Source organism: Globicephala melas, chromosome 9, assembly GCF_963455315.2.
Source record: "Globicephala melas chromosome 9, mGloMel1.2, whole genome shotgun sequence".
In the NCBI taxonomy this organism is placed as follows: domain Eukaryota; kingdom Metazoa; phylum Chordata; class Mammalia; order Artiodactyla; family Delphinidae; genus Globicephala; species Globicephala melas.
This window is the reverse complement of record NC_083322.1, coordinates 1,564,009-1,576,455: the sequence shown is the minus strand read 5'-3', so window position 1 is coordinate 1,576,455 and position 12,447 is coordinate 1,564,009. Positions and strand designations below refer to the sequence as shown.

The following is a 12,447-nucleotide window of genomic DNA, read 5'->3' as shown; positions in this document are numbered from 1 at the left end:
AAAGGAGGGTTTGAACTAAATCCCTTTCAGCAGCAAAACTTCCTATCATTCTTCAAGAAATTATCAACAAAGAGTTTTTTAAACTGAAACTATGCAAGTCTTTCCCATTACATGGATGACTTAAATAATTTACATACGTCATTATAAAAAACAAACCTAATATATAAAAGCCAGTTTTCTCGGGGATTCCCTGGTGGCACAGTGGTTGAGAATCTGCCTGCTAATGCAGGGGACACAGGTTTGAGCCCTGGTCTGGGAGGATCCCACATGCTGCGGCGCAACTAGGCCCGTGAGCCACAACTACTAAGCCTGCGCGTCTGAAGCCTGTGCTCCGCAACAAGAGAGGCCGCGATAGTGAGAGGCCCGCGTACCGCGATGAAGAGTGGACCCCGCTTGCCACAACTAGAGAAAGCCCTCGCACAGAAACGAAGACCCAACACAGCAAAAATAAATTAACTCCTACCCCCAACATCTTCTAAAAAAAAGCCAGTTTTCTCAATATACGTTTGACCGCCATACCCAACCATCCATTCTGATCTCAGTACATTCACTAAATATGAAACCAACCATCTATCACAATACGAATATGAATAACCATAACTAAAAATTAGAAAGGTACAATGTGTCTATAAACTGTAACACTAGAGCTTATTTTGTCAGGTTTAAAAGTCACCCCAAAAGTACTAACTACTGAAATCTTCACATTATATTCCAAACTTTTATAGCAAACAGCTCCACAAGCTATAAATGGAAATGCTGTTCCCTTCACTTTAAAATGCTCTATTCAAGGACAGAGGGAGCTACTACCATTGACAAGGTCTGGATTAACTGTTTAAGATGCTCTTGCAGACTGTCCTGTTTCGCCCACTTCTCACGCTCCCACATTCACCTAATATCAGTAAGTCACAGGATCCTGGGAATAAGAAAGGAATAATAGCTATTGTATCAGGTTTATTCATTCTACAAAAGAACACTCCACCAACTTTGCACATAGTATAAAATCATTCAAAGGTCAAAAGATGACTTCCTCCCTGTAGACATGTAAAATAATTCAATATGTAACATTGTTACCACTATTGTAAAAACATTATTAATATTAACAAGACATTATTATTAATTAAACTTCTTACATTCCAGTCAAATGGTTGTTTAAGCCTACTTTTTTCTAGTTCAATGTGAATGATACTTATTTCTTCATTTAAGAAATTTAATTCTAAAACATGATTCACTTACCCTTTTCAGGCCAGCAAAACCTTCTGATTCCAGAAAGAAAAAGGCAAAGGGCATCAACACAAATAGACAAAGGTTGGAAAAGAGAGAAGCAAGGTTCCACAAACCTGCGAGAAGGGTAACAAGACAAGAAAGATGAGTTTAGATACTGACAATCTTGTCAAAGACAATTACTGTGCTAAATTGTAATATCAGTCAAAGCTCTGTACTTTTTAATAGTAAAAATAAACATAAACTTGAATAGAGAGGCCTAACAAATGACCTAAACTTAGAAATCAGAAAAATAATTACATATTTCTATAAAATTTTTATAACTTTGTAACTTGTAACTATTGGGAAAAGCCAATACAGAAACCAATAATTTTTCCTCATGCTTTAAAATAAATTCACTAAACATATGACATATGCAGAGATCCAAAGACACAGCCTCTTCAGACATATCGGCACCTGAATATTTAAATTAGAGCCAGTAGCATTTATCGAGCACTTAATGAATGCCAGATACTCTACTAAACATTTTACATGAATAATCTTGTTTAATTTAAGCCTCATAAAAACCTGAAAAGTAATAATTAGCATTTATTGAGCCCTTATGTGCCAAGCACTATTCTAAGTGATTTACAGATATTATACAAACTCATTTACTCTTCATAGCAATCCCCCAAAATGACAGAGGCTGCTTATACAAAACCTGCCACGGCTGCAGAGCCTGCAAGTAGCTGCACTAATTCCTGGGATTTTTAAAAACCACTACATCGTAGAAGTTTTAGTAAGCAACTGCAAGCGGTAAAGAAAACGTAAGAGGGGCAAGCAAGCTCACATCACCTTTTTCCTTTCTGGCACATTCTGCACTCATAAAATCACAATAAAAAGCAACTTAGATGATAATAAGACTAGATTTTTAAAAGTACAGAACTTTAGGTATGTCACTGGGATAATATTTGGACCAACATCTCACTTTTTATAGGTAAAACACTTAACTTTAAAACTGATGGCTACAATCTTCATTAAAATTTACAAAATCAAGAATCAAAGATAAAAATTATGCTAAATACAAATTCAATGTACTACATACAATTATGATCCAATGCTTCTGAAAACAGGCAACTCACGTTCTTTCAACACCCTTATTTACAAGGCACTGTTCCATGCACTGGAGATGTAGTAACAACAGAGCACAAACCTCTGCCCTCACAGAGCTTCCTTTCCAGACACATGGAGACTACACACTGAGCTCTCAGGGAACCAAGGAACTAGTTCTCAACTGCCTTAGTTACAAATTAACATATGTTTCATAACTACCCTAAATCCTTTTTGGAACAGCATGGAATACAAACAGAAAGAATGAATGCAGGGCTTCCCTGGTGGCGCCGTGGTTGAGAGTCCGCCTGCTGATGCAAGGGACACAGGTTCGTGCCCCTGTCCGGGAGGATCCCACATGCCGCGGAGCGGCTAGGCCCGTGAGCCATGGCCATTGAGCCTGCGCGTCCGGAGCCTGTGCTCCGCAAGGGGAGAGGCCACAACAGTGAGAGGCCCGCATACCGCAAAAATAAATAAATAAATAAAAATAGAAAATGTTCTAAAATACTTTTCAGTCTCTAAAAAAAAGATGCTAAACATCTTAACCCTTTTCTTCATTCAAAGGGGTTATAATTACAGCCAATTGTTGTATCGTGTTAATAACCAGGAAGAACACACAGGATGGTGGCCAAATGCACACACGGGACTTTCACACAGACCTGGGTTCGAGCCCTGTCTGCACTTCCATGTGACAACACTTCTAAGCCACAGGTTCTTCATCTATACAATGAGGCTGAGGATCATGTCTGTAGGTGGTGCTGAGAATTCAGTGAAATAATACTTGAACAACCATCATCACGCCTGTCACAAAATAAGCACTTAATGACTTTTTGCTTTTAATAACAGTAACACCTCCAGAGGCTACCAACACACAGTGCTAATTAGCCCCTGTACCAAAGTACCATACTTTCTGAGAATCCATGTTCACTTTGCAGAAAATCGCGACATATATAAAAAGTAAAAATATTAGTTTCTAAAAAATTTGTTGAGTTATATAATTGATATAAACTACAAATTGTACAATTTCATAAAATGTGGCAGTTATGTCACCATAACCAACATAATATATCCATCGCCCCCAAGTTTCCTCACACCATTCTATAACCAGTGTCTCCTGCCACTCCCTATCCCACCCCATTCTCCATCAGCCAGATTCTACACTTTATAAAAGACTGTATTTTCTAAAATTTTCTATAAATGGTAAGTGTAGTATGTACTCCTGTTTTTGTCTGGCTTCTGTCACCTAGCACAATTCTTCTGAGATTTTTCAACACTGTGGCAGTATCAGTAGTCTATCCCTTTGTATCAGATTGAATCCAGTTACTGCACTGCATCCATCCATAGGCAAACTGCTATCTGGGTTGTGGCTCTCACAACTAAAGCTGTTATAAACACTCACATGAGTCTTCGTATGGACACAGGCTTTCGTGTCATTGGGGTAAATATGTGGGCATGCAATGTCTGGGTCATATAGTAGGTGTACGTTTAACATTTTAAGAAACTGCCAAAATGTTTTCCAAAGTGGGTGTATAATTTCACATTCCTACCAGCAGAATTCAAATCTCAGCCACATTTTGACAAAAAATGGTATAGGCAGTCTTTTCAGTTTCAGCCATTCTAATAGGTGTACAGTGGTATTTCACTACTGCTTTAATTTGCACTTCCCCAATGAATAATGACGTGAACATCTTCTCATGAACTTATGTGCCATCCATTTACACCTTCTTTGCTAAAATGTCTCTTCAAATCTGTTGCCCATTGTTTCACTGGGTTGTCTGTTTACTTACTGAGTATACTTTATATACTCTAAATACAAGTCTTTTATCAGGCATATGATTTACAGATATTTTCTCCTACTTGGTGAATTGTTTTCTCATCCTCTTAACAGTATCTTTCAAAGAACAAAATCTCTTAATGTTGACGAAGTCCAAGTTATCAATGTTTTCTTTACGGATCATGCTTTAGCTATCTTACCCAAGAAATTATGGTCTAGTCCAGTGTCAAAGACTTTCTCCTACATTTCCTTTTTACAAGTGTTACAATTTTAGGATTTACATTTAGATCTACGATTCTTTCAAATTACTTTCTGTATATGGAGGCAGATATGGATTTAAGTTCATTTTTCACCTACGATTATCCAATTGCTCCAGTACCATTTGTTGAAAATAGCCTTTTCCGCCAAATAGCCTTTGCACCTTTGTTAAAAATAAATTTACAATATGTTTGGATATATTCCTGGACTCTCTATTCTGTTGAGTTTCTCTATCTTCCTGCTAATGCATACAGCACAGTATCGATTACTATGGCCTTAAAATAATCTTTGAGTTGGGTAGTCAGTCCTCCAATTTTGTTCTCTTTCAAAGTTGTTTTGGCTAATATAAGTCGTTTGAATTCCCATCTAAAATCTTAGATCAGCTTTTCAATTTCTACAAAAAACTCATCCTGGTATTTTGACTAAGATTGTGTTGAATCTATAGATCAATTTGGGGAGAACTAACATCTCTACAGGACTGTCTTCTAATCTATGAACACAGCACTTCTCTCCATTTATCACAGTATGCTTTAATTTTCCTCAGCAGCGTTTCCTAGTTTACAGTATACAGGTCTCGCACATCCCTAAGGATTTCATATTTTTGATTCTACTGTATATAAACGGCACTGGTTTTTATATCAATTTCCAGTTATCCATTGCTAGCATACAGAAATGCAATGGAGTTTTATATATTGATCTTGTATCTTTGCAACCTTGCAAAATTCACTTATTAGTTCTAATAGCTTTCCTATAATAGATTCCATCAGAATTTCTATATAGTCATATAATCTGTTAACAGAGAGTTTTACTTTTTCCTTTCCAATCTCAATGTCCTTTATTCTTTAAAAATCCCCAGAACCATGTTGAATACAAGTGGTAAGAGGGGATCTCAGGGAAAAAAGCATTCAGCTTTTCACTATTAAGTATGATGTTACCTGTAGGGTTTTCATAGATGCTCTTTATTAGGATGAGGGAACTCCCTTTCATGCCTAATTTGCCGAGAGATTTTATCAGGAATGGACATTGAATTTTGTCATATGCTTTTTCTGTGTATATTATGATGACCATATGAATTTTCTTTTTTAGTATGTGCATATGGTAAATTAAATTCATTGATTTTGTCAAAAGTCATGATGTATTACCCTTTTTATTTATTGTTATATTTGATTTGCTAAAATTTTGTTTAAAATTTATGCATCTATATTCATGAGGGATATTCTTCAATAGTTTTCATGTATGTCTGTCTGGTTTTGGTATCAGGGTAATGCTGGCCTCAGACTTAGGAAGTATTCCCTCATTTTCAATTTTCTTAAAAAGGCTGTGTAGAATTGGCATTATTTCTTCCTTAAATATTTGGGAGGACTGAAAATGAAGTCTTCTTAGCCTAGAGTTATGTGAGAATGTTTGCAACATTTCCACAATGTCTGAGAGGGTTTCAGTAGTTTTTGCCTTTCAAAGAATTTTTCCATTTCTCTAAGTTCCTGAATTTATTGGCATAAAGGTGTTCATAATATGCACTATATGCTTTTAACAGCTGTAGAATCTGTAGTGATATCACATCTCTCATTCCTGATATTGATAACTGGTATCTTTTTTTTCCTGATCAATCTGGCTAAAGTCTTATCAATATTATTGATCCTCTCATTGATTTTCTCTACATTTTCTGTTTTTTATTTTGTTCCTTTCTCCTCTCATCTTTTTTTATTTCCCATCCTCTTACTTTGGGATTCATTTGCTCTCCTTTTTCTAGTTTCTTATGGTGGAAGATGTAGGAATTAATTTAAGATCTTTTTTTCTTTTCTAAAATAGGTATCTTTGTGCTATAAATTTTGGAATGTTTTATTTTCATTTTCATTGAGTTCAAAGTACTTTCAAATTTCCCTTTTGATCTCTTCTCTGACCTAAGAGTTATTGTGAAGTATGTTATTTAGATACCAAACACTTGAGGGATTTTCTAGATATGCTGCTGTCACTGATTTCCCATTTAACTTCACTGTTGTTAGAGAGCATATCTTATATGACTTAAAATACTGACACTTGTTTCATGGCACAGAATATGGTTTTCTTGGTAAATGTTCCCAGAGTACTTGAAAAGAATGTGTATTTCACTATTGTTGGGCTGAGTGTTCCATAAATACAAATTAGGCCAAGTTAGTTAAGTGTTAAAAATCCTTAATTTTTTCCTGGCTACTTGTTCTATCAATTACTGAAAAGGGGATAGTGATATGTCTGAATTGTGATTTTGACTATTAATCCTTTCATTTCTGTAAGTTTTTGCTTCATGTATTTAATAGGTATTTAATAAATGGTATTTTTTAGGTAGATAATAGGTAACGTCTATTACTATGTTCTTTTGATGAATGAACCCCTGCATCATTATGAAATGATCTTCTTTATGCCTGATAACATTCCTTACCCTTTTCTGATAATAATATACCTATACCATCTTCCTTTTCATTAGAATTATTATAGTAAATCTTTTTGCTCCTATTGCTGTTAACCTATGTGTGTGTTTACATTTAAAGTGAGTTTCTGGGCTTCCCTGGTGGCACAGTGGTTGAGAGTCCGCCTGCCGATGCAGGGGACACGGGTTCGTGCCCCGGTCTGGGAAGATCCCACATGCCGCGGAGCGGCTGGGCCCGTGAGCCATGGCCGCTGAGCCTGCGCATCTGGAGCCTGTGCTCCGCAACGGGAGAGGCCACAGCAGTGAGAGGCCCGCGTACCGCAAAAAAAAAAAAAAAAAAAAAAAAAAAAAAGAGGTACTACAACACTTCATGTACAGCCTAAGAACCTTACAACAGTCTATTGCCATTTCTTTCCTCCTGCCCTTGCATTATTGTTGTCATGTGCTTTTATTTGCACATTATAAAACTCACAATTTACTGTTACTATTTTTTATTTAAAGAGCCAATTCTCTTTTAATAAGATTTATATGACATAGAAATACTCTTTTATATTTACCCTCAAATTCGCCACTTCTAGTGATCTTTGTTCTGTTTCACAGATCCAGATTTCTATCTTCTACCAATTTGCCTCTGCCTAAAGGATGTCCCTTATTTTTGGTAGTATAGGTCTGTGGTGATGAACTTTCACCTTTTGTATATCTGACACTGTCTTTATTTTGACTTTGTTTTGGAAAAATATTTTCACTGGATATAGAACTAGGTTGGTGGGGCTTTCTTTTTTCGGTACTTTAAAGATGTTGCTACCCTGCCATCTGGCTTGCATTTTTTTCCCACAAGAAATATGCTGGAATTCGCATCATTGCTCTTCTGTACTTTATGTCTTTTTCTCTGAATGCTTTTAAGATTTCGCCGTATCACTGGTTTTGACCAATCTGATGATGTATCTTGGCAGGTCTCCTGTCACTAGGGTTAGTTGAGCTTCTTGGATAAGAGGGTTTACAGTTTTCATCTAATCTTGAAATATTTCTGCCATCCGTTTTTCAAGTATTTTTCTTAACCCTTTGTCTTTTAGGAACATCAATTATATCATTGATGCCCTGGTCAGTTTTTCAGTCATTTTTTTGTTTCTTTTTAGACTGTTTTCTATTGCTATGTCTCAGAGTTCACTAATCTCTTCTGCAAAAATATCTAATTTGCTTTTATCCCATCCAATATATTTTCATGTCAGGTATTACAGGTTTCATCTCTAGAAGTTTATTTGGTTCTTTTTTTACATCTTTTATGTCTCAATATGTTCAGTTATGTTCAGTCTTTCCTCCAGCTTCTGGAACATATGAAATACTTACAAGAAATGTTTCAATGCTCTTGTCTACTGATTCTGAATCTGCGGCAACTGTAAGTTTTGACTGATTGTTCTCTTCATTATGGGCTGTATTTTCCTGCTTTGTACTCAGCTGGTCTCATGGTAGGCAGAGTGAACCCCCAAAGATATCCATGCCTTAATCCCTGGAATTGTTATACAGTATATTAGTGAATATGTTACAAGGTATATTAGTTTTCTGGGGCTTCTGTAACAAAGTACCGCAAACTGGGTGCCTTCAAACAACAGAAATTTATTCTCTCACAGTTGTGGAGGCTAGAAGTCCAAAATCAAGGTGCCAGCAGGACCATACTCCTTCTGGAGGTTCTAGGGATGAATCCTTCCTTAGAGGTGGCTGCCTGTAACATGTGGCATTCCTGGGCTTGTAGATTCATCACTCCAATCTCTGCCTTTGTCTTCACATTCCTCCCCTGTGTATGTCTCTGTTTTATCTTCTTATAAGGATACTAGTTATTGGACTAGGGCCCACCCTAATCCATTATGACCTTATTTTACTAATTATATCAGCAAAGATATTATTTCCCAATAAGGTTACGTTCTGAGGTTCTAAATGGACACGAATTTGGGGAAAACACTTTTCAACCCAACATACATGGCAAAAAAGGATGTTGCAGATATAATTAAGGCTATGGACCTTAATAAAGAGAGAGGGGGAAACCATCTTGGATTAGCCAGGTGGGTACAACCTAACGAAAGGAGCCCTTAAAAGCAGAGAACTTTCTCTAAGAGGAGTCAGAGATGCAGCAGAAGGGTAAGACAGGGAGGAACTGGACACAACTTTGCTGGAGGGGGCATCACATGGAAAACCTGAGAAAAGAGGCAGACAGCCTATAGGGCAAAGATTGGCACCTGACTAACAGCTAGCAAGGAAATGGGGGCCTGTCTTACAACCACAAAGAACCAAATTCAGCCAACAACCTGAATGAACTTCGAAGCAAATTCTTCCCCAGAGCCTCCAATAAAGAAAACAAATCTGTGAAAACCTTAATTTCAGCCCATGAGACCCTAAGCTGAGGGCCTTTTGTTTGTTTGCCAAAAAGAGAACATCAGTTTCATAAGATTTTACTAAGGGAAATGTTTTAAACTGAGAATATGACAGCCCATTAATTCTACCCATCTGTGTAAAACAAAATGCTTAGTTGAGCTTCTGACCAGTTTGTCAGAACTAACTAACTAACTAAACAGAACTAACACTTCTACATTTGTTTATATTTTTGTGTACATGTACACCCAAGCCTTACGATACCAAAACATCTTTCAAATACAGAAAGGTTTTAACAAATCCAACTTCAATAAAATATTAAATGTATTCTGTGTACTTAGTGCACAACAAGGGATTCACACTGTGAAGATGTGGCAGCAGATGTCTAAGTGAGGGGCACTTTATGTCTGATCAGCCTGGGTTTGCAACTATCAGCTATACGTGACCTGGAAAAGCGACTTCAACTCTGTCGTCCTGTTTCCTCATGTATAAAATGGGCTATAACATAACTCATAGATCACGTGTGAACAGCAGAAGAGAAATAACATACAAAAATGTTAAATTAATGTCAGTGCCTCTCCCCGCCCTGTCTCAACATCATGCAAATGGTCCAAAACCCTGTAAAACTCCAATGCACATCAGCAATCAGACCAGATAGACAAAAAAGTGATATGAGTTACAGCTAAAATTAGGTTTCAGCCCTTTCCTTAAAGAATGATTCTCATTAATTACACCAAAAAAAACTTACATAACAACAATCTGTATACTTATATGACATGAAAAATATATGAGAACAATGACAAAAAATAGGCACAGAAAATAAATTGCAAAGAAATATACCAAATTACTAACAGTGTGAATGTAGTGGAATTACGGATGATTTTTTCTTCCCACTGGCCTACATATTCTAAGTTTTCTATAAGGAGCACATAAAGACACAAATTTAAACTCCTTTGTGAAACTCAAAATCCTTCACCTCACTATGTCATATAACTTCCCCACAAAATGCCTAAGAAAAGGCAGAGAACGGCAAAGCTTAATTGAGGTGGAGATGCTAGCTGGGCCCCTCATCGGCCACAGATCTCAGCTTATTTATTTTCTAGCCGCACTAAGCACAATTCATATTCTAGCCTCTGCAAAATCACAAATTAACGCTATCGCGTGGCAGGGGGCTTCAAACATTGCTCTTAAATAGTTGCAACCATGAATACAACCCCCTGAATGCTTCATTATAATTTTATAATTGGAGGAAAAAAATTTACTTAGGTTTTGAAATTTGAAACAATCAATTATCATCCATGGTAAAAAACAGGCTTTATTATTGTTATTGAGCTCTAAATATACATACTTCCAGAATTTATCTTTCTAATCATATGTGTCCTTTTCATGTAGTGAAAAATACAAATTCAAATTCTTCTCTGGAAATAAAAAGTTAAAAAACAAAAGTCTGCCTTAGGCAAAAGATCACAAATCAGTAAACGTATCTATTCTGACTAACCAACCTACTTAAAATGAAGATAGTTATGAAAATTTATATAAAGAAATCTTTATCAACAGATATTATCAAGCAGCAATCTGCTGAACAAGTGAAGAAAATGATCAGGATGATCACAAAGATTCTGAATAACGACTCATTTAAGTTTGCAATGAAATTAGATACCTTCTTTTATATACTGAACTTTATATATAATACATACAATTTAAAATTTTTTTTGATTTTCCCCACTTCCCTTTTTCCAGGAGATTCAACATTACTGCTGATGGTCTTATCAACCACAATTGCAAAAAGAGATGTAACCTCCACCATATTTACTTTTGCAAGAAAAATTCACTTAACACAAAGAATCTGAGAGTTAACATACTACGTAACAGTATAATCATCTATGTAAATAACCAGCTTTTTTTCAGTCTAAGTAATTCAATGCAAAAAATTAAGTTTTATTAGCCAGAATATGTGTGAAAGCTTCAGACTCAGCTTATGCTAATTTAATTATCAAGTTTGCAACATATAAGAAGGTTAAAGTTACTATGAGAAGAACATTTAATATATAGAAAAATAATAAAGCTACTGTACACTCCTAAGTTGCCATTTTATTCTTGGAAACTGTGTACAACTTAGTAAGTTTCCAGCATTTTGCAAACATACATCAGACATACACACATAAATATCCCTTAAGAATATTCTACAATTTTGATAAAACATTCCAAAATTAAAAATTAGAGCTAATACACATAAATACATACTACCACCACTTTTATTATATTATATATTATTAATTTGTAAAATAAAAAGAAATGTTAGCTAAATTTCTCTACTTCAGAAAGCTAAAATTATGTGCTCTCCGACATGGTAGTAGAACCCTAAAAATTCAGAAACCTTGTAGTTTATCTAAATCAGCTTCAATGACAATCTTTTTGAAAGATATTCAATGTCTATCCCCAAAAGAGGTATGTAAACTTAAAAGTTATTTAATAATCCCAGAATGATTCGTCTAAAACCCAAGCAAACCCAACTGAATTGCCAGATCACCAATGGATGCATTACCTTCTAGCTCCATCTGCTGGAGTCACAAAGTATTTCAATACAATATACAACACTAGGAAGCAAATAATCTATCACTTTTTAACCACACAGACAAAAAACTTCATGAACTTAAATAAGAAAATTAATCCAAGTTCAGCCATATTCAATAATTTCCAAAATAACAAAACTAAGTTAAAACCAATATTTCACTGGAATTAAGGATCTAATCCAATTGTCAAAAAGTGACATATAATTTTTAAAATGCTATGAAGAAAGCATAAGCTTTAAAGGAAAGACTGCAAGTTTGCTTTTGAATAGTGAGTATTGTGAGAACTTCAGAATTAAAATAGCTTTTGGTTATGCACTTAGAAGGGAAAAAAACCAAAAAGAACGATTTTAGCAATAAGCTATTAAATTTTTAAAGTTTTTTCTTATAACAAAAAAGCAGTACACATCTACTATAGAAATATTATACAAGGCAAGCGCCAAAACAAACTTCGTTAATATAAATTTTTTATATCATATAATCCCACCACCCAGAGAAAAACATTTTTTTCGACATTTTTCTATATCAACAAATACTCATCTACATCATCATCATCATCATCATCTATAGTGGTCAAAAAAGCATTCCACTGTTTGGATCTACCAAAATTTAATTAAGCAAATTTCCTACGTAGACTGTTTTTTATTTTTACTATTATAAACAATAAATATGCAGTAACTATAGTGATGCACATTATAACAAATCACTGAACTATTGAGACCAATTAACTAGAAATTGTTAGTAACATTTAATTAACAATGGTTCCT

General features: G+C 35.3%; 1 protein-coding gene across 3 annotated transcripts in view; it reads right to left on the bottom strand.

The window, feature by feature from the left end:
* The window catches only part of LMBR1 (limb development membrane protein 1), a 132,108-nt gene that overhangs the window by 88,877 nt on the left and 30,784 nt on the right, over positions 1 to 12,447 (bottom strand). For 2 of the 3 annotated variants that reach the window (XM_060305038.1, XM_030854334.3), the window contains exon 5: positions 1,234 to 1,337. In XM_060305038.1, coding sequence (XP_060161021.1) covers positions 1,234 to 1,337 — 104 coding nt within the window. Of the gene's footprint in view, positions 1 to 1,233; positions 1,338 to 8,093; positions 8,231 to 12,447 lie in introns of those variants that run through there. The other variant, XM_060305039.2, reaches the window with a different exon arrangement.